At 42.2% G+C, this 23,192-nt stretch overlaps 1 protein-coding gene across 5 annotated transcripts in view; it reads left to right on the top strand.

Annotated features, from left to right (window-relative positions):
* The window catches only part of LOC112632677 (ubiquinol-cytochrome-c reductase complex assembly factor 1), a 108,697-nt gene that overhangs the window by 46,848 nt on the left and 38,657 nt on the right, over positions 1-23,192 (top strand). For all 5 annotated transcript variants that reach the window (XM_025398519.1, XM_025398521.1, XM_025398524.1 and 2 more), the window contains one exon: positions 16,750-16,858. In XM_025398519.1, coding sequence (XP_025254304.1) covers positions 16,750-16,858 — 109 coding nt within the window. The remainder of the gene's footprint in view (positions 1-16,749; positions 16,859-23,192) is intronic.

Consider the following 23,192-nt stretch of genomic DNA (forward strand, 5'->3'; position numbering starts at 1 on the left):
GAACTTTTTTTTGGTGGTTTTTGCAGGGAGGAGAACCCGCCACCGCACCCCCGACCGGGGGAAAAAGAGCGAGACTCCACAAAAAAAAAAAAAAAAAAAAAAAAAAAAAGAAAAGTAGAAATAATGCCTCCTCCCCCAAACAAAACCAAAACCAAACAAACTCTTAATAAACAAAAATACCCTGGTGGCTGACATTTCAGAAGGTTTGCTTAGGTTCCCAAGGGTAAGGGTTCCCTGTTGACTCTTAGAATAAGGATAAGATTTCTCACACCCTGTTAGTTCCCTGGAAGAAATGGTGTTTCACTTATCCTGTCTGGTTTTTTTTAGTTTCACAGTTTTTCTGTGGTTTGGGATTTAGGACTGGGACGCCCTCCAGCTCCTAGAGGACCCTTATCAGTTGTATATTCACTTGAGCTTGCAGCTGCAATGACTATGTGTTCATTGTCTTTGCTGAACAAGATTAGTGTTGACTGTGGCTGCTGAAAAAATGCTGAGAAAGGCCACTGTCTTCGCTGTCCAGCATGCCCACGTGGACTTGATAAAAGCAGGCCTCCTCCCCTATTCCCTATCTTGGCCACTGGCATCATGCCCACACCAGAAACCTGGGAGCCCTCATTTGTCTCTTCCCTCACCCCTTCACCTGCTCAGTCACCTAACTCAAACTTTTTTTGACCCTGACCCATAGTAACAAATGCATGTTACTTTGTGACCAGAATGGACATGTGAATGGACACATGAATCTGGTACAAAAGTTCTGTAAAATTTATCCTTGTAATGTCAGGTAATCTCTGATACTTTCTTTTCTTTCTTTCTTTTTTTTCAGTTTTAAGGAGCAGGGAGTTTAATAGGCAAGAAAGAAGGGAGAAGGAAGAAAGAAGTAGCTCCTCTGTACAGAGACCAAGGGAGGGAGGCTCCAAGGCCGAGAGAGGGAACCTCCGATATTTTCTATTTCATTTGAATTCATTTTAAACAGACATTGATGATGTCACCCACTAAATTGATTACACTGAGTTGCAACCAACTGTACTTGAAAAGTGGTCTTTGGCCTCTAGCTTGCCTATCCCCATTCTGTTGGCCTTCTCAGTACAAATGGGGTCAGCACACACAGAAACACACACATACACACACACACGCACTCACTCCTTAATGTTCTCTGTTGTTCTCAGAATAAAATACAAGTTTTGGCCGGGCCCGGTGGCTCACAGTTGTAATCCCAGCACTTTGGGAGGCTGAGGTGGGCAGATCACTTGAGGTTAGTAGTTCAAGACCAGCTTGGCCAACATGGGGAAACCCCGTCTCTACTAAATATACAAAAAAATTAGCCAGGCATGGTGGCAGGCACCTGTAGTCCCAGCTACTCAGGAGGCTAAAGCACGAGAATTGCTTGAACCTGGGAAGCTGAGGTTGCAGTGAGCTGGGATGGTGCAACTGCACTCCAGCCTAGACAACACAGCGAGACTCCATCTCTGAAAATAAAATAAATAAATAAAATAAAATAAAATAAGTTTCATATCACTGCATTCACATCTGATCAGATGTGACCTATGGTGCCTTCACTAGTCTCATTTGTTGCTATTCTAGGCATCATTAGCATCACTACTCCCTTCTCTGCAAGAAAAAGCAAAACGATATAGTAGAAATATCAAGTCTTCTGCACGAAGTTTCTTCTGCCTAGAAGGCCCTTCCCCCTCCTCTCCACCTGACAAATTCCTGTTTTTCCTTCAGTATCCAATTCAGGTATTATCTCTGCTTTGAAGCATTCCCTTTCTTCTGGGCAGGGAGATTTATGTAGTTGAAATTTGTGTTGGCATTGTAAGTGTTAACAGATTTGTAGAGAAATTGAAATTGTCATGGAGCACTAGTACCTTCTCAATGCAGAAATTAATTTTATACAATGGAATGGAACTAATAAAATTAGAACATACCTGTAATGAAGGTAGGATGGAGAGGGAGTAAAATGTAGTCTGTTTTTAAAGATTATTTTAAAGTCAGGTATTTCATAAATATACTTACTACAAGGTGTTTTATGTATATTATCTTTCATTTATTTACATATATTATTTCACACATGCTCACAACTTCTTTATTCTCATGTTACATATGAGGGATTAGGGGCTTAGAGAAGTCAGAGAACTTTCCCAAAGAAGTAGTTAGAATGTGGTGGAGAGGAAATTCAGGTGCTGGTCTGGCTAACTCAAAGCACTAAGTTGCTTTCCTTTTTAGTAATTATAACTACTAAAGTAACTAATTAAATACTTAAATTAACATTAATTAATACTTAAGTACCTGCTTAAACATAGATTCATAAAATTATGGCATTTATTCTCTTGATTGAAGGCACTGTGTATAGCAGACAAATTTATTTCGTGCCCTCTTAGGGCTTAGGTGAGAAGAGAGACATTAAACAAATCACAGCTGTGATAGGTGTGATGCGAGGATGTGACAAGGTATGTGGGAGAAGCTGGGCGTCTCATTTAGTTTAGGGGTGGGTCAGTCAGGGAAGGCTTCACTGAAGAGAACATTTACATTGACACCTAAAGGGTGAATAGAAGTTAGCAAGTGAAAGAGTGGATGAAAGAGCCTTCCAGCTAGAGGGATCTAGTGATTTTCAAACTTTTTATCAGCAGAGTCCTTTTTAAAAATGAAATCTTATGCTCAGCCACCAAATATGATATATATGATAAAAGGAGGTGGGAATGACCTGCTTGCTTCACATCTTCACAACATGCCCACTGAAAAAAGACCCTTAGGTAGTTCCATGGAAACTCAGAATGCAATTTAAAAACTACAGATCTAGTCCACTTCTCTCATTTTGCAAATGGGGAGACAGTTTTGGCAATTTTAAGGAATTGTCTCAGGCCACTTACTCAGTAGTGGAGGACCCGAGACAACTCTGAAGTTAACTGTGGTTACCTGCCCCTTCTAAACACTTTGCTTCCTTTCTGATTGTCCTATTTGGTGGTCAGGGGATAGGGGTCTCTTCCCCTGAGCATGAACATGTCATATGAGCATAGCAAACATTTACGGATCACCAGCTGTATGATGGGCCCCATGTTTCTTGGCGCTCACTATGTGTGTCCCGGGAGAGGCCACAGGTAAACCTGAAACTAGCACAGGATGATGTACAGATTATATGGGCTCACAGGGGAAGGGGGGTTGCCTGGGGATGGTCAAGGAAAGCAGTTGCCTTGGACTTCTGGGGGCTAGAACAGACTATGTGGGATTGAGGAGTAATTAAGAGGCAAAGAAGTTATTGTAAACTACTTTTTAAGAAGTTTCAAATGAGGGGATGGTCACTTGAGGGAAAAACAGTTTAGAAGGGAAGCATTTAGTTGTTTTTTATTTTAAAGTGGGGGAAACACTGGAACGATTTTGTAAGCTGAAGGGAAGAAGCCTTTGGGAAAGAAGAGAAGGAATTAAAGTGTGGGGATGGGAAGAGGTTAGAAAGCAGACTGGTGCCAGTCTCAGTGCAGCCAGAGAACTGTGCTGGCAGACACTGGCAGCCTCTGCAGAGGCTCTTTAAAACCACCACAGCATTTTTATTGTAGCTGTAGGGCATTCAGGCTTCTGCTGGATTCCAGCAACCCCAGGCCTGCTATACATGGTGAGCCCTGGCCATGTGCACATCCTCTTTTACCCTCCCCCAGCCAGAGTTGCAGTGTTCAAACACCCACGCTTGTAGCTTTACTGCCCAAACCAAAGGCCTATGCAGCAGCATTTTACCAAGATTGCATACCCTAAGTGCGCTGATACCCGCTACCCAGGGGCTTATTCTTTATAGTGGGTCTGACAGGCAAGCTGCAGGCCAGGTGTAGCTCTTGGAGGAGGCCTGTTGTCAGGTGAGATGGCTTCAGGAAGTACCTCACCCAACTTGTCTGTTTGCCCACAGGTTGTCCTGTGGCCCTCATGCTCCCCCCAGAAGGATTAGGCTTCACGGTGAAGGAACTTGGGAAACCAGGTGGAGATAGCCTTGTACACAGCCCTGGAAAAGGGTCAGCGTGCCAGCTTACAGATCAATAAACTCATTCATTAGCACACTGCTGGGGCTTGAGTGTAGCCATCTAGGCTCTGCTTTCTTGGCCTCAGCTGGTGACAGAGTAAGGGAAACAAGCTGTGTGAAAGTCCCCTTTGGGATTCCTTCATAGCAGCCAGAGTGACAAACCTGCCCAAGTGCCTGCTAGTCTTTATTAATTCAAAATCAGATCTACTCTAAGCAGCTTATAAACTACCATGCCGGAGAAACAAGGCCAAAACACAACTGGCATTGTCAGAGGGCCCAAACAGAGCGAGTGAGACAGGATGCTCAGAGCTGCCAGTACCTGGCAGGAGGTCAGCATCAGGAATAACAAGAGTCTTCCCTCCCAGATTTAGGCTGAGAGGAGGAAATCATAGCTAGGAAACTCTCCTGTTCCTTTGAACTCTGCAGACAGTATTGTTGCCTTCCTACTTGTCTTATTTAGCAGGAAGAGGTTCTTGATGCTGTGTTATCACAGAATGGGGGAAAAAGGGGGGAGCTCAGGCTTCATTCCAGCCCCTTTCTTCTCTACTGTGCAACTTTAAGTTACTTAACCTCTTCAGAGTGTGTTTTCTTTTCTGTGAAACAGGGATAGTTATAATGTTCTGAGAGAGAATGAATGTAAACGCATCTTACAGTGACAAGTTTCATATTACAGAACTTAGTAAATGATAGTAATCATTATTATTATTTTCCATAAGGCAGGATTGATAGCTTCAGCCCTTTATCATTTGATACTCCTAGTGAGTGACATTTTCTTCCTTTGTCCTGTCTCCATGCTTGCCTTTTAGAGATATCTGGGTGCCAGGTTTGAACACTCCTTTTTTTTTCTTTACTTTGCTAGCTGGATTATTTGTCTTTCTTATATGTAAAAGAGATCAGTATTATGTATGAGACACTGGAATCACTGAGAGACAAGGATAGTACTGTGAAGCTTAAAACCTAAATAATAAATTGTGGATTTAAGAACATCATCAGGCCAGGCGCGGTGGCTCACGCCTGTAATCCCAGCACTTTGGGAGGCTGAGGCAGGTGGATCACTAGAGGTCGGGAGTTCAAGATCAGCCTGACCAACATGGTGAAACCCTATCTCTACTAAAAATACAGAAATTGGCCGGGTGTGGTGGTGGGTGCCTGTAATCCCAGCTACTCAGGAAACTGAGGCAGGAGAATCTCTTGAACCTGGAAGACAGAGATTGCAGTGAGCCGAGATCACACCACTGCACTCCAGCCTGGGTGACACATCAAACTTGGGAGGAGCACCTTGAGTTGATCCTAAACAGAGAGTAGTAGCTTCTGCACAGATTCAGTCAATATTCAGAGTAGGTGCTTAGTAATACTTATTCAATAAATGATTAATTAATATAGGAATCTTTCTCATTACAAGATAGTTTTTAAAGTTTATTTTGTATTCTTTTTTTTTTTTTCCTGGATACAGATTGGCACACTGATATTTTGCTTTTTTTTTTTTTTTTTTGAGACGGAGTCTCACTGTTGATGCCAAGGCTGGAGAGCAATGGCGCGATCTCGGCTCACTGCTGCCTCTGCCTCCCAGGTTCAAGCGATTCTCCTGCCTCAGACTCCTGAGTAGCTGGGACTACAGGCACCTGCCACCATGCCTGGCTAATTTTTATATTTTTGGTAGAGATGAGGTTTCACCAGGTTGGCCAGGCTGGTCTCGAACTCCTGACCTCAGGTGATCCGCCCGCCTCGGCCTCCCAAAGTGCTGGGATTACAGGCATGAGCCACTGCGCCCAGCCTGCATTCTTAAGGGCAGTTTTTATTTATTTTATTATGTTTTAGCATAGAAGTGTGTTATTCCCTCCATAATGCCCCCTGTCCTCAGTTCCCCCTCGTTTCCAACAGAGGTCTGACATTATGACTTTAAATCAGTGACAAAATGTAATTTGACCTCTCAATGTTAAATTTAGACATTTATTATGAAGATATACACCCATGATGTGATTTAAAGTGAGCTGTATTGTGAAATAGCTTACTTAATGACTCAACATTATTGTTATATGGTCAGAGTCTGTGACAAGTGTTGGCTTTGTTTTGCAGTGGGTAGCAGGATCTTCAAGTCTTTAATTTTTATTAACCATTTTGACTTTGTTTTATTTTTCTTTCTTTATATCTTTTTATTTTTATTTTTTTTTTTTTTGAGGCAAGCTCTCTCTGTGTCTCCCAGGCTGGAGTACAATGGCACAATCATAGCTCACTGCAACCTCCACCTCTGGGGCTCAAGCAATTCTCCTGCCTCAGCCTCCCAAATAGCTGGGACTACAGTCATGCATGACCATGCCCCACTAATTTTTGTTTGTTTGTTTGTTTGTTTATTTTGAGACACTTTCTTGCTCTGTTGCCAGGCTGGAGTGCAATGATGTGAACTTGGCTCACTGCAACCTCCACCTCCCGGGTTCAAGCGATTCTCCTGCCTCAGCCTCCCAAGTAGCTGGGATTACAGGCATGTGCCACCACGCCTGGCTAATTTTGCATTTTTAGTAGAGACGAGGTTTCAGCATGTTGGTCAGGCTGGTCTTGAACTCCCGACCTCAGGTGATCCGGCCGCCTCAGCCTCCCAAAGTGCTGGGATTACAGGTGTGAGCCACCGTGCGTGGCCTAATTTTTGTATTTTTTGTAGAGATGAGGTTTCATCATGTTGTCCAGGCTGGTCTCGAACTCCTGAGCTCAGTTGATCTGCCTGCCTTGACCTTTCAGGGTGCTGGAATTACAGGCATGAGCCACCGCGCCTGGCCTATTTATTTTTCTTTTACCATTCAACATACTTTAGCCTTTTCTGAATAACTCATGATGTCCTGATAATTCTTAATAACTAATGTTGTCCTAATAACTGATGTCCTGACAACTCTTAACTGTATTTTGCCAGACTATTGTCTTTGAGTTGTACCTGTTGAACCTTAATTGCTCTGCTAGTTTTTTCATGTCTCTATTAAATAAATTTTTCATTTCCTCTTTTCCTATTAGGCTGCTAGCAGTTACTCTTGTTATAGGTATGCTTGCCTCCAGTTACCAGTCTTTTTTTTTTTTTTTCTTTTCTGATGTGGTATTTCTAACATGATGCTAGTTTTGAAGTTTAAATTACTGTACTTGTGAGGACTGAATGAAAAATAGGGTCAATAGATTCTGGAGAGTTTGTTCTAATCATTGAAGGAGGCAAAAACAACAAAAACCTTAGTAGGACTTTGGGATCAGATTGTCTAGGTTCAGATCTCAGTTTTAGCACTTACTAGGTTTGTATCGTTGGGCAAGTTACTTCTCTAAGACTCAAATTTTCTCACCTGTGAAATGAGGACAGTAAGGACACCAGTATCAGCTTCATGGAGTTGTTGTAAAGATTAGAAAAAATAATGCATCCAAATCACTTAGCCTAGTGCCTGGCATGTAGTTGTGTTAACTGTTAATTATAGCACTTGTCCGTTTTTGCTATTTAAGTTTTTTTTTTTCTTTCTTCCTGTTAGTCATTTTTAGAATAGGAAAAATTGCCAGATAAACTAATTGAATTCAGCATCAGTCAGATGTCACCCTAACAATGGTCAAATAAATTAGCAGGAATCCATTCTGGTGTCCAAAAGTTTTCACTGGGGTGTCTGTGGATGGAACACAGAGTTGGAGTTGAGATTTCTTCACTTCCATCCTTCTATTCCAGTATCAGATGTAATTTTTTCTTTTCTTTTCTTTTTTTCTTTTTTTTTTTTTTTGAGACGGAGTCTCGCTCTGTCACCCAGGCTGGAGTGCAGTGGCGCAATCTCGGCTCACTGCAAGCTCCGCCTCCCGGGTTTACGCCATTCTCCTGCCTCAGCCTCCCGAGTAGCTGGGACTACAGGCACCCGCCACCTCGCCCGGCTAGTTTTTCGTATTTTTTAGTAGAGACGGGGTTTCACCGTGTTAGCCAGGATGATTTCGATCTCCTGACCTCGTGATCCGCCCGTCTCGGCCTCCCAAAGTGCTGGGATTACAGGCTTGAGCCACCGCGCCCGGCGTAATTTTTTCTTAATGTCTGAGAATAGTACGTTGGCTGGGTGTGGTGGCTCACGCCTGTAATCCCAGCACTTTGGGAGGCCAAGGCAGGAGGATCACTTGAGCTTACGAGTTTGAGACCAGCCTGGGCAACGTGGCGAAACCCCATTTCATCTCTGCAGGAAATACAAAAGTTAGCTGGGCGTGGTGGCGCATGCTTGAAGTCCCAGCTACTCGGGAGGCTGAGGTAGAAGGATGACTTGAGCCCAGGAGGCAGAGGTTGCAGTGAGCTGAGATTGTACCACTGCTTTCCAGCCTGGGTGATAGAGCCAGACCTCGTTTCCAAAAAAAAAAAAAAAAAGATAGTATGTGTAGAGTGCTAGCACAAAAGGGAAGATAAAGAAGGTACCATTTATGTAAAAAGAATACACACATACATAAACTTGTGTGTGTATAGGTTATATGTGGAAGGTTTCCTAAGAAGCTAGTAGCTGAGGTTGCCTTTGGGAGAGGAACTGGTTGGCAGGGGATGAAGGTAGGAAGGAGACTTGGTTTTTATTACTATGTACATGTATTACCTATTCAAAACAGTTATCAAACAAGAGTAAATTGAACGTGATAGGCTTCAAGGTCAGGTGGCCTAAGAATTGGTATTCAGCTGCTTGTCTGGACATTCCAGGCAGCTGACTGTCTTAAGATTTCGGCCCAGCCTTGAGCTCTGCTTTTCCCTTGAAGAGGATAAACAAAAAAGTCCTTCACAATAGGACTACTTTTCTGTCCTTAACTACCTAGTGAATTTGATTCACAAACTCAGGGAAAGAATTAGGTGAGCATTTAATTAGCTGAATGTGGTACTGGTGATTGGACAGCCCTCTGGATCAGAATCTTATTTTCCCAGTAGAACTCATGGGAATCTTCAGTAACTTCAGGTTGATAGGAAGACTGATTCTTTGCTTTGATCTTACAACTTTATGTGTAATGAGATTTGCTGTAGAGGTTTATTTTTATTTTTATTTTTATTTTTTTTTTGAGACTGAGTCTTGCTCTGTCGCCCAGGCTGGAGTGCTGTGGCCGGATCTCAGCTCACTGCAAGCTCCGCCTCCCGGGTTCCCACCATTCTCCTGCCTCAGCCTCCCGAGTAGCTGGGACTACAGGCGCCCGCCACCTCGCCCGGCTAGTTTTTTTGTATTTTTTTTTTTTTTAGTAGAGACGGAGTTTCACCGTGTTAGCCAGGATGGTCTTGATCTCCTGACCTCGTGATCCACCCGTCTCGGCCTCCCAAAGTGCTGGGATTACAGGCTTGAGCCACCGCGCCCGGCTGTAGAGGTTTATATAGCAGTTCTTCAAATTACATTGTTCTGTTCAATGTCATTTTGTTATAACAGTGATGAGGAAAAAAATAACAATTTCCATCTGGGGCCACTGTCTGTGTGGAGTTTGCATGTTCTGTCCATGTCTAGGTGGGTTTTCTCTGGGTCCTCCTGTTCCTCCCACATCCCAAAGATGTGCACACGAGGTGAACTGACATGTCTAAATTGTCCTTATTGGAATGGGTGTGGGTCTGAGTGTGCCCTGCCATAATGTATGCATAGCTCACATTATTTCAGTGTTTAATATTGGAAGTCTTTTGGGTCTTTATTTAGAAGTTTAGTGGTGTTTTTGTGACCAGAAATATACTGTAGGAATATAACTCTTGTTTATGTCACTTAGCCTACGGTAAAATAGGTTTCGTTTTATGTTGTTAAGCTTAAAGTTACAGTTTCCAAGAATCTATCTGTGATGTTAAATGAGGAGTTATAATATTTAGTGTTCTGCATCAATAAAAGGTCTGTTGAACTTATTGGGTCCAACGTTTTAGGAGTAATGAGAATTTGCCCTCCTTTTATTTTCAGGCATCGATCCATGTTTTTTAAACTGTTAGTATCAGCAAAATTAGGTACAGGTTATAACAATCTTTGCTGGTTGTATATTTCTCAAAAGGCAGGTATAATCTTTAGTTTATATTTCTGGATCAGAATATTCTGAAAACGATAGTTCTATTAAAGTAAATTCAGTCGTGTGTAGCTTAATGATGGGGATCTGTCCTGAGAAATGCATCATTAGGTATTTCATTATTGTGTGGGCATCATAGAGTATACTTACACAAACCTAGGTGGTATAGCCTATTAGACACCTGGGATGTATGGTATGACCTATGGCTTCTAGGCTGTAGACCTGTACAATTCTGAATACTGCAAGCAGTTATAATAGTAAGTATTTGTATATCTAAATGTATCTAAACATAGAAAAAGTACAGTAAAATGCAATATAAGAAATAAAAAATGGTATTCTTGTATAAGGTACTTACCGTAAATAGAGCTTGCAGAACTAGAAGTTGCTCTGGGTGAGTCAGACATTACTGTATACAACTGTAGACTTTATAAACACTGTACACTTAAGCTAATTTTTTTTTTTTTTTTTTTTTTTTTTGAGACAGGGTTTCACTCCATCATTCAGTCCAGAATTTGGTGGTGCAACCACAACTCAATGCAGTCTTGACCTCCCAGGCTCAAGCAATCCTCCCACCTCAGCCTTCTCAATAGCTGGGACTACAGACGCTCACTACCACATTTGGCTAATTTTTACATTTTTTTGTAGAGGTGGGGTCTCACTTTGTTACCTCAGTTGGTCTTGAACTCTTGGGCTCAAGCGGTCTGCCCGCCTTGGCCTCCCAAAGTGCTGGGATTACAGGTGTGAGCCACCACACCTGGCCATAGGCTACACTAAATTTATTTAAAAATTTTTTCTTCGATAATAAATTAAACTTAGCTTACTGTAACATTTATGCTTTATAAACTTTTTAATTTTAAAAAACTTTTTTTTTTTTTTAGACAGAGTCATGCTCTGTTGCCCAGGCTGAAGTACAGTGGCATGATCTCAGCTCACTGCAACCTCCGCCTCCCAGTTCAAGTGATTCTCCTGCGTAAGCCTCCTGAGTATCTGGGACTACAGGCATGCGCCACCACGCCTGGTTAATTTTTGTATTTTTAGTAGAGATGGGGTTTCACCATGTTGGCCAGGCTGGTCTCCTAACCTCAAGTGATTCACCCACCTCGGCCTCCCAAAGTGCTGGAATTACAGGTGTGAGCCACCATGCCCAGCCTAAAAAAACTTTTTGATTCTTACATTTTAAGCTTAAAGCACACACTATACAGCTTTCTTTATATTGTTATTCTATAATCTTTTTTCCATTTTTTAAAAAAAATTTATTTTCTACTTTTAAAAATTTTGTTAAAAATTAAGACATAGAGCTGGGCGCAGTGGCTTGTGCCTATATCTTAGCACTTTGGGAGACCAAGGTAGATCACTTGAGCCCAGGAATTCGAGACCAGCCTGGGCAAGATGGTGAGACCCTGTCTCTACAAAAAAATTAACAACTTAGCTGGGCACAGTGGCGTGCACCTGTAGTCCTGGCTACTTGGGATGCCGAGGCAGGAGGATAGCTTGAGTCCAAGAGTTTGAGGTTACAGTGAGCTATGATTGTATCACAGCACTGCAGTCTGGGTGACAAAGTGATTCCCTGTCTCTAAAAAAAGAACAAAAACCAAACTGTAACACAAACACTCACATTAGTCTAGGCCTCTACCAGGTCAGGACCATCTAGACCAGGTGATAGGAATTTTTCTGCTCCATTATAATCTTATGGGACCACTCTCATATATGTGGTCTGTTGTTGACCAAAATGTCGTAATGTTATACATGACTATATTCACCAAATTTGTGCTTTTCCAGCCCTGGTGATATTTATATTTTATTATAGGATTGAGGCTGGGAAGAAAGGGTTAACTTCTCAGAGACTCATCTGTTCTCAGTGCTAAGAAGCAAATCTTCTTCCAGTAGCTGGCCACTGCCTGCTGAGTAAAGTCCATACTTTTTCTTAGCAAGTCATTTTAAAGCTCTTCATGACCTTTATGGCTTCAGTTTTCTGCATCCTATACCCTGCCCTCCCCACAATCTAGATATTCATTGTTACCTTGACATCCTGAACTCTTCCATGGGCCTGCCTTTGCTTAGAACAGTCCATCAGCTGGACATTCCCTTTGTCTTTTGTTTCAACCTGTTCAACTTCAGCTTATCCTTCCAAGATCCAGGTATGGTGTTTCATTTTCCATGAAGCTTTCTCTGATTCTACTTGGCCAAAAGTCATCCTCTTAAGCTCCATTGCACTCTTCTCTTGAGAAATCTATGGCATTCCCTTTTAGGGCTGTTTATGTGTGGCATACCTTATCTCACCTAGAGGAAACTGCTCCATAAAAGCTGGGTTCTAGTTTTAGCCATCACTGTAATCCCCACAGCATCCAGCCGTACACCTTCACACAATAGGGACTCCTATGTTCATTGAGTGAATTGTCAGTCACCATTTTGAAAGTGTCTTCGTTTTGCCTTATCTTTTCAACTGGATAACCATTTGAGCCCACTGTTATCTGTAAGGGCTATAGAACAAACTGTTGTGAAACAAAAAACACTTCATCCCATGTTGATACGTTTAGAAAGTTTATGGTCTGAGAAAATCTGTGCCTTTTAAACCTCAGAGGGCAGGTGTATTAACAAACTACAGAATTTTCAAATAAATGAAGAATTCCATTACCTCACTATTACTGTTGATGAATTGGCCTCTGACAGCACTTAAGCATCAAAACACACAGCGTCTTTTCAGGTAAGAGGCTGACATGAGGGATTTGATTAACTTTTAGAAAAGTCTTATGAAAAAGGACTGTTGAACTTTTTCCCAATTTGTTTCTGCTGTGGAATATGCTCTGTGTCCTATCAAGTAGCCAAATCTTTTTCTGTGCCCTGTTTCATTATTGTCACAAAGTGCGGTTTTTGTTTGTTTGTTTGTTTGTTTGTTTTTTTGGAGATGGAGTCTTACCCTGTCGCCCAGGCTGGAGTGCAGTGGTGTGTTCTTGGCTCACTGCAATCTCTGCCTCCCAGGTTCAAGCAATTCTCCTGCCGCAGTCTTTCAAGTAGCTGGGATTACAGGCGCATACTACCATACCTGGCTAATTTTTGTATTTTTAGTAGAAACGGAGTTTCACCATGTTGGCCAAGCTGGTCTTGAACTCCTGACCTCAAGTAATCCGCTCACCTCAGCCTCCCAAAGTGCTGAGATTACAGGTGTAAGGCACCACACCCAGCCTATAAAGTGCTATTTCTTAAGCACTACCTGGGGTCAGAGGTTACAGTTTTTTTGTTTTTTCATTTTGAGAGTCTTGCTCTGTCACCCAGGCTGGAGTGTAGTGGCGCGATTTCGGCTCACTGCAACCTCCATCTCTCGGGTTCAAGCAATTCTCCTGTCTCAGCCTTCCAAGCAGCTGGGATTACAGGCGCACGCCACCACACCTGGCTAATTTTTGTATTTTTAGTAGAAACGGGGTTTCACCATGTTGGCCAGGCTGGACTTGAACTCCTGACCTCAGGTGATCCGCCCACCTCAGCCTCCTAAAGTGTTGGAATTACAGGCATTAGCCACTGCACCCAGTCTACAGATTTTGAATCACATCAGTAAATCTCATTTGGGATCACGTAGTCAGCCTTCTTTTTATTTTCAGATGGAGTCTCACTCTGTTACCCAGGCTGGAGTGCAATGGTGTGATCTTGGCACTGCAACCTCTGCCTCCCGAGTTCAAGCAGTTCTCCTGCCTCAGCCTCTGGAGTAGCTGAGATTCCAAGCGCGCGCCACCACACCTGGCTAATTTTTGTGTTTTTGGTAGAGACGGGGTTTCACCATGTTGGCCAGGTTGGTCTCAAACTCCTGACCTCAGGTGATCTGCCGGCCTTGGCCTCCCAAAGTGCTGGGATTACAGGTGTGAACCACTGCACCCGGCCATGTGAACCGGCCCCTGGCCATGGGATTACAGGTGTGAACCACTGCACCTGACCTTCTGTCAGATACCCGAGTTCCCACCAAGCGTTGATTCACTTCTCAGAGACAGGCAAATTCTCTACTTTTTGAGGTTGTCAGTTTCATTATTCAAATCTTCAGACACTCAGGCCAGGCACAGTGGCTCATGCCTATAATCCCAGGGCTTTGGGAGGCTGAGGTGGAAGGATGACTTGAGTCCAAGAGTTTGAAGTTACAGTAGGCTATGATTGTGCCACTGCACTGTAGCCTGGGTGACAGAGCAAGACCCTGTCTCTAAAATTAAAAAAACAAAACTTTAGACATTCCTGTTAGTAAGCTTTTGATTTTGCTCTTCAATGTTGAGTATATCTTTCTCCCTCTGTGACCTGCCCATTGGTTCTGATTCTAACGCTTTGGTTTTATTTGTTGAGACAGGGTCTCACTCCATTACCCAGACTGGAGTTCAGTGGCACCATCATGGCTCACTGCAGCCTTGACCTTTTGGGCTCAAGGCATCTTCCTGCCTCAGCCTCCTGAGTAGCTGGGACTGCAGGCATACATCATGGCACCTGACTAATTTTCATATTTTTTGTAGAAACTGGGTCCCACTATGTTGCCCAGGTTGGTCTCAAACATCTGGGCTCAAGTGATCTTCCTGCCTTGGCCTCCCAAATGCTGGGATTATAGGTGTGAGCCACCAGGTGTGGCCTGATTCTCTTTGGTAAACAGTTTAATCACTTTTCTACAATGTTTAAGTCAACTTTCCTGTTTTTCTGTAGATTAAATATCTTCTGGTCTTCTTAAGATACTTCTGGTCCTCCTATTTCTTAAAATATAATGTTCAAAACTGTGGATAGTATTCCAAATAGGTTCTGGTTTGTGTTGAGTAGAACAAAAGTCTCACTTTACACACTGAGGATATTATATTTGCATTACTGTATCTAAAATCACATTAATTTGGAGGGCAGCATTGTTATCCTCTTGATTCCTACTGAGCACATAATATCAACTTAAGCCTGTAAGTCTTTTCACACATATGTAGGCATGACTCATCTGTGCTGTACTTTTACAGTTGTTCTTTCAGACCCAAATGCAGGATCCTGAATTTATCCCTATTAGGTTGATCTTGTTAGATTCAACCTGTTGAAGTATTTTTGGTTCATGGTTGGGTCATCTAGCACATTTGTTCTCCTGCCCAGCTTCTTGTCATCTGCAAATTTGGTAAATATGTTTTGTTTTCTCCATCTTAGTTATTAACAAAGATGTTGAGACAGGCCAAGCTGTAATCATTTCATTGTACCATACTATTGCTGGTAGATTTTAATTGGCAAGATCAATTGTGTATGGAGGTAGAATTGTCAGGTTGGATTAACTATTCCATAATTATAACAGGAATTGTCTTTTAGGTGAGTAATCCTATTGTAGCTGCTTAATGAGCTATTTAATGAGAAACAATAAAAATAAGTATGGTCTACCAGGCACAGTGCCTCACACCTGTAATCCCAACACTTTGGGAGGCTGAAGTGGGAGGAAGTCTTGAGCCCAGGAGTTCGAGACCTGCTTACACAACAAAGTGAGACCCTCATCTCTACAAAAAAATAAAAAATTAGCTGGGCGTTGTGGTACACACCTGTGATCCCAGCTACACAGGAGGCTGAGGCAGGAGGCTCCCTTAAGCTCGGGAGGTCGAGGCTACAGTGAGCTGTGTTTGTGCCACTGTACTCCGGCCTGGGTGACAGAATGAGACCCTGTCTGAAAAAGGGGAAAACAGAAAAGAATGAACTATGGTCATGAGATGAGGAACTAGTTTGAAAAGTTGGGGACCCTGCTTATATTCCTATATATAATAAAATATAATTCTTGTATGTTTAGATTATGTAAGGTCTTGAGCAGAAAACCCTCTGGACTGACTAGAGGCAAATGTGGTATAGGGGAAAAGGTCCTAACCTTGGCCCTGTGGTATTTGTTCATTTATTTATTCAGCAAGTGTATATTGAGTGCCTACTGTACTTAAGCCCTGGAAATAAAATGTTGACAAAAACCAGACTTGATCTTTATCTTCAGTAGAGCTTACATTCTGGTGGGGGAAACAGTTTGATAATTATAGAAATGTAATCATAATACTTTCTGTGGTCTGTGTTCTGGACAGGTGTTGTCCAACGGAAGTATAACGCAAGCCATGTATGTAATTTAAAATTTTCTAGTACTTACATTTGAAAAAGTAAAAAGAAACAAATTTTAATAGGTTTTATGTAACCCAGTATATCTGAAATATTATTTCAACATGAAAGCAGTATTAAAAATGAGATATTTTACATTCTTTTTCTTGAACTAAATCTTTGAAATCTTAAACTTGTGCCACATCTCAGCTTTGACTAGCCATATTTAAAATGCTCAGTAGCCACAGTGGAGCCACTGTATTGGACAGCACAGTTCTATACCCAGTTTTATGGACTCTGGTGTTGGGCAAATTACTTTCCTTCTTTAGGACTTCTGCTTTCATCAGTAAAATGAAGGATTCAGACTTGTTTATCTTCTAACCACAAAATGTGGTTCCCTCCAGGTATGAGGGAGCCATCCGAGGTGCCCTAAATAATCTGTATCTTGATCTGGTGGTGCTTGTGTGGGTGTATGTATAATACATAAAAATTCATCCAGGCTGTACACTTAAGATTTATACAGTTAATAGTATCTTTGTTATATTTCAGTAAAAGTTTTTTTGTTGTTGTTTTTGTTTTTTTTAAAACTAAATTCACTTCCAGTTTGATTTGGTGCCCTTTGCTAAACTCACTCTTAGATGAGGAGACCTTCAGTGGAAATGTGTGATGTGAAAAATGCAAACAGCCAAGAGTTTTTTTGTCTTCTTCCCACCTAGGATGTGTCTAGTCCGAATGAAGCAGGAAGGCCGGAGTGGGAAGTACATGTGTCGTATCATAGTTCATTTTATGTGGGAGGATGTTCAGCAGCGCGGCAGAGTCATGGGGGTAAGTGAGTGCTGTCAGATGCTGGTCCTGGACAATTCTAGAGAAGGGTTTGAGTTTGGAGTTTTATCTGTTCTAAAATGGCCCTGCTTTTAGATTTCTGTGAAATGCTGCCTAATATCAAGTGGCAGTTCAGCTAAAGTCACTTTTTCTGTCTCTGTGGAAACTCATACTCCACAGATACTTTATGTGTTTGTACACATTATTTGTGATTTGTCAGTATGAAGTCATCTTGTATGGAGATAGGATTGTAAAGCCCAAATCATGGTGATAGGAGGGATGGATTTGGTGAATGGAGGGAATCAAATGATAATCCAGTTAAGGATACTATACCTTTGACACCAATTCAATATTTGAACCAGTCCTATAAATTAGTTCTGATGGGAGGCCCTGGTATGGGGCCTACACTCTCCTCAGGAACTGAAACTCAAGCTCCTTGATCACTAGCAACCTAGAAGAGTCTAGTAACATACCTACTGAAAATGTACATTGATACATTTAATAATTAACCTGAGAAAGGGGAATATATTGTATATATATGTCACATGGGATGTAATGACAATAGAAAAATGAAACCAGTCCGGGCACGGTGGCTCAAGCCTGTAATCCGAGCACTTTGGGAGGCCGAGACGGGCGGATTACGAGGTCAGGAGATCGAGACCATCCTGGCTAACACGGTGAAACCCCGTCTCTACTAAAAAATACAAAAAACTAGCCAGGCGAGGTGGCGGGCGCCTGTAGTCCCAGCTACACAGGAGGCTGAGGCAGGAGAATGGCGTAAACCCGGGAGGCAGAGTTTGCAGTGAGCTGAGATCCGGCCACTGCACTCCAGCTTGGGCGACAGAGCAAGACTCCGTCTCAAAAAAAAAAAAAAAAAAGAAGAAAAATGAAACCAAAACACTACAATGTAGTTGGTTATACAGATCATAGTGTGTCCAGAGTTGGTTCCTTCTGGTGGGTTCTTGGTCTCGCTGACTTCAAGAATTAAGCCACAGACCTTCGCAGTGAGCGTTACAGCTCTTAAAGATGGTGTGTCCAGAGTTTCTTCCTTCCGGTGGCTTCATGGTCTCAATTGACTTCAAGAATGAAGCTGCAGACCTTCACGGCAAGTATTACAGCTCTTAAAGGTGGTATGGACCCAAAGAGTGAGAAGCAGCAAGATATATTGTGAAGAGCGAAAGAACAAAGCTTCCACAGTGTGGAAGGGGACCCAAGTGGGTTGCCGCTGCTGGCTAGGGTGGCCAGCTTTTATTGCCTTATTTGTCCTTGCCCATGTCCTGCTGATTGGTCCATTTTACAGAGTGCTGATTGGTGTATTTACAATCCTTTAGCTAGACACAGAGCGCTGATTGGTGCATTTTTACAGAGTGCTGACTGGTGCATTTACAATCCTTTAGCTAGACACAGAGTGCTGATTGGTACGTTTTTACAGAATGCTGAGTGCATTTACAATCCTCTAGCTAGATACGCAGCGCAGATTGGTGCATTTACAATCCTCTAGCTAAACAGAAAAGTTCTCTAAGTCCCCACTCGACCCAGAAGCCCAGCTGGCTTCACCTCTCAATAGTATCTTCTTTTGTTTGTGTTGTGTATTTTGTGTATCTAGGTCATGTTTTAGTAGCTTGTAGTTCCCTGTTACTTCTCATTTCATTGCCTCCCAGCTTGGGAGCATCCAAATTAGAACCATGACTGGGTCATGAAATGGGTTAATTTGTTTTTTTTTTGTTACAGGGCAAAGTTATCCCTGTGGACTGAGAAGTAAACAAAGTTTATGGACATATTATAAAAGTTACATATGCTCATAGAATAGAAATCAAAGAGTAAAAAGTATTGAGTTTAAAAAAACAAGTGTCTTTTTTCTCCCCTGTCTAACTCCCCAGAAGTAACCTTTTTTATTTTTTATGTTATTTTTTCTTACCTTCAAGGAAGGAGAAAAGTAACCATTTTTGAGTTGATGCGTATCCTTCACCTGAGAGCTATCTTTGTAATCATCTTCTTTGGTTCCTTTTTCATTTTTCTCACTGTTATGCTTTCTTACTGTCTTGGCTGCTGTATAATATAGGAAAAGAAAGTATTTTTTCTGTTCTCTCACTCAATTACACAGAAGGTTTCTGTGACACATTTGTGGGAGTTTCTCCCACACAGCAAACAGGCAATCAATTCTGGAGAGAGGTCGCCAGGTGGGTGTCCTCTAACCCAATTCAATTCCAATATTGTATACCCGGAGATAGTGTCAGATCCCACAGGTTGAGGGCTTTGCCCACAAGACTGCCCCCAACTTGCCACACCAGTTGCAAGCTCCAGGCTGTTTTACTTGTGCTTCTGGCCAACCGATTATAAATTGGGGTTTCCCACCCTTTCCTTGGGTTCAGTTAATTCGCTGGAGCGGCTCACAGAACTCAGGGAAACACTTATTACATTACCGGTTTATTATAAAGGATATTACAAGGGATACAGATGAAGAGATGCATAGGACAAGATGTGGGAAGGAGTGAGGAGATTCCATACCTTTCCTGGTGTGCAGCTGTCCAGAAGCATCCACCTGTTCAGCTATCCTGAAGTGCCCCAGACCCAGTCCATTTAGGGATTTTATGGAAGCTGCGTTATGTAGGCACAACTGATTAAACCACTGGCCACTGGAAATCAGTCAGCCTCTCTGCCCTCCTTGGAGTTTGGGAGATGGGACAGAAAGTCCTAACCTTCTAATCCTCCCTTGGTCTTTTCAGTGACCAGCCCCTATCCTGAAGCTACCTAAGTGCTGCCAGCCACCAGTCAATCATTAACATACAAAAAGACACCACTTTGGAGAGGCCAAAGATTTTAGGAGTTGTATGCCAGGAAAGGAGTTGAAGACCAAATATATATTTCACAATATCACAGCTGCCCGGAGTGAGATCAGCAGCCTTTAAGGTATTCACCCAGCTGAGTGTTCCCACATGCCCTCAAGTACTTACCACCCGACTCCATGGCAACGCACAGTGGACATAAGGTGGTGTTGGCAATCTCAGTCGTATTTAATGACGGCCAGAGATACCTCCTGGTCAGCCAAAGTCCTGGCTGACTGCCAGGCAGTTACGCAGTAGCTCTTCCTTTAGTGAACCTGTTCTTATCATTGTTGACTAAACTCTGCTGGAAGTTGTCTCACTAGAGCCCTATGGGCCACAGCTGTCCCTATCCTGAATCGCTTAATGAGCCATGGGTTGCTGACTCCTGGACCACAGGAATATTTTAGTTGCCTCTGCCCGCAGATGAATTTCCTTCTGGACCTCTATCTCTCTTCATCACAGTAGTCAACACTTGAGCCTTCTCCCATGTTAATTCTTATGTAGTGTCCCTTCTACTTAACTGTAAGTTTTATAAAAGCAGAAAACCATCTTATTCAGTTTTTTGCTTATGCAGTAAACATTGAATAATTGTCAAATGAATGAATATATTGAATACCAGCCTTTGGAATTCTTTTTTAAGCTAACATTTATTAGATAAATCATACCTGATTTATTAGTCTCTGATCCAAGTGTGTATCAGTGCAGTCCTGCAGGAATTAGGGGAATTTTTCGCCTATTGCATTTTATCAAGCCATTTTTTCTGTTTGGATTGTCGTAGATAGGGTGCTGCCCATAAGGAAGTGTTTTAGGTAAGCGTTTCTCAGACCTTAATGTGCCTGTGGTTCACCTGAGGATCTTGTTAAAATACAGATTTTGATTCAGTAAGTTTCAGAACAGGGGTCAGAAAATCTCCAGTTCTGAAAAGCTTCCAGGTGATGCGGATGTTGCTAGTGACGAGGGTGGGGTAGGGGCCAATAACAAGGCTTTAGGTGGTACCCCAATACAGACTCTTAAATTGCCTTTATGAAGAGAAGTGCCCAAGTTCCGATTTAGTTACAAAGACTGTAAGTAAAGGATGATGGTTTTAAAATAACAGATTTGGAAGAGTTGGGGAATTACTATTTATTGCTTTTCTGCTGTAGTTGACTTGATACCTCCTTTTAACCTCATGGCATAAATAGACACGCCTTATATAGGCAAGACAATTGTATATTAACCAGTGGGTTGTGAATGCATGCATGGATGAGTGTGAGTGCATGTGTGTGTTTGAGGGGATCTCAGTCTTCTGTGTGTGTACAACCTATAAATGGGACATGTGGTTAGGGAGAAGTAATAGGCAGTGTAGAGCCAGTCTGGCCTGGTTCTCACCCTGACTGGCAAATCTTTCCTCTTCTGTGCTTCAGTTTCTTTGTTAAAAAAAAAAAAAAAAAAAAAAAAAAAGGTGGGGACAGGGGAGGCCTAACTGCATGAGCCCCAAGTTTTCAGCTTTTTTTCAGCTTGAAAATCTGATTTGAAGGTGGTAATTTGCAAATCTGTGTCTGTGTTATTTGGCATCCCAGGTGTACCTCTGTAAGAAAACTCATATAAAAAGTAGAATTTATAAAACCGGTCAATGTAGTAGTGATTTTTCTCATGCCGAAATCTTAGAGGTGATTGCTTTGAGTGGATTGGTGTGTGGAAGGTCAAGAAATAAGAGAGCCACTTTTGAGTTACTGATGAATAATAAATTTGCATCAAAAACTTCTTTGAAATTAGAATTCTATTCTGATTTGGTGGGAAAATTTTTATTTTACGAAAATTTGCTTTTCACCAACTTTCTGGAGCCCAACTATTGTGAAAAATGGAGCAGACTCATATATCATCGTGAAGCTGGTACAAAAAGCAGGTGTTAAATTTGAGGTTACAAAAATCACATCAATAATTTAGAGTGTTCTGACTTAAAAAAACATTATTTGGGATTTAAACTTATAAATTAGCTGTGGAAATAAAGTTCATTATATCACCTCATCTGGTCTTGTTTTATTTCATTAACTGCTTCTTAAAAATCTTTGTGAGCTGAGTTGCAGCTGAAGAGGTTGGAGACCGTTTTTCCTTGGGCCCTTGCCGCACTCCTGAGTGTTGGTAAGAGTAAAGAACTAAGACTTGACACAGCTGTAAAAACAGACAGCGCCTTTGGCCTCAGCACTTTCTCCTGGTGCAGGCAGATTTCAGATGTAAATTTCACTCTCTGCCTCTCCTACTAATGAAGTAAGTTTCTTTTGCTGGGTTTGCAGCCAGGTGTGTCCAGTCTTGTGGCTAAGGCGGGCGCTTTACTTAATTTTTCCATTTGTGACATTTCAACCAAACTTAAAAAACAAACATAAAAATTAGCTCACGGCAGTGGCTCAAAGTGTTAATGGTAACCTTAGGCTGGCTAAACGACTTCCTCTCAGTTCTGCCCTGCCAGACATCTCCACCTTGTGGCTCACAATGAGCAGGCTCAAGCTTTCCAAGACAGAGATGGGAAGGGATGGGAGTGGGCTGTAGTTGAGAAATTACAGTTTACCCTTATCAGCGGTCCTTGGCATGCCTGTTGCCTCAGCGAGACTTCCAGAGTAAGAATGCACCTTCTGTCGCCTCATGGTCCCCTGCTGTCTGTAGCAGAGCTGCTTGATGGGATGGTGCAGAGGGCCTAGGAAAAATGGAGGAACTGTGGGCTGAACTGGACTCTTGTGTAATTCTGCCTTGCTTCTCAGAACCACCATTTTGCTTTGTAAGGTCCTCTATGATCACACTCCAGACTACCTCTCCAAATTCATTTCCCCTAGTTCTTCTTGAACCTCAAATATGTGAAACCTACTAGCACATGTGCCTGGCACTTAGTAAGCACTCAGTGAACATCATATTCCATCCTTGCTTCACATACCCTTCACTCCAGCCAAGCTGAATTCCTTGCTATTTCTGTCTTGTGTCTTTGCTCACTCGGTGCATATGCCTAGATTACCCTAACACCCCAGCCTCAATTCCTTCACATCCTTCCACAGCTAACTGGAAGCCAATCCCAGTTTCCCCCTAAGGAAGTACCTTAATGATTTATATCTACCCTTCTTCCAGCTCTTACTGTTTCTATTTTGTATCGTTGTCATTCACTTATGTTGACTGTCTTCCAGGTGAATTCCTGTGGTGCAGGATCACGTGCATCTGTCTCCAAAGTGCCTGTTATTGCCCCTTTCCTGAATAGGTGCCCAGTAACTATCTGAAGAATGAAAGAAGACAGTCCTGCAGGCCCAGAATATGTACTGGAAAAAGTGGGGCGAGGAGATACTGTGTTTTATTCTAAGGATATTTGTTTGCTATGTTAGTCTTAAATATTGGAAGAAAAGGAAATAAGAAATCGTTTCCCCCACCATCAACTGTTTAGTTTCTTTTCCCATACTTTTCCATCTTCTAACGGAATTACTTGATTTTTTAAAAATGCCAGTTTATACATAGGGTGTTTTATGTTTCTTTTTTTTTTTGACAGAGTCTCTCTC

Source organism: Theropithecus gelada, chromosome 10 (assembly GCF_003255815.1).
Source record: "Theropithecus gelada isolate Dixy chromosome 10, Tgel_1.0, whole genome shotgun sequence".
In the NCBI taxonomy this organism is placed as follows: domain Eukaryota; kingdom Metazoa; phylum Chordata; class Mammalia; order Primates; family Cercopithecidae; genus Theropithecus; species Theropithecus gelada.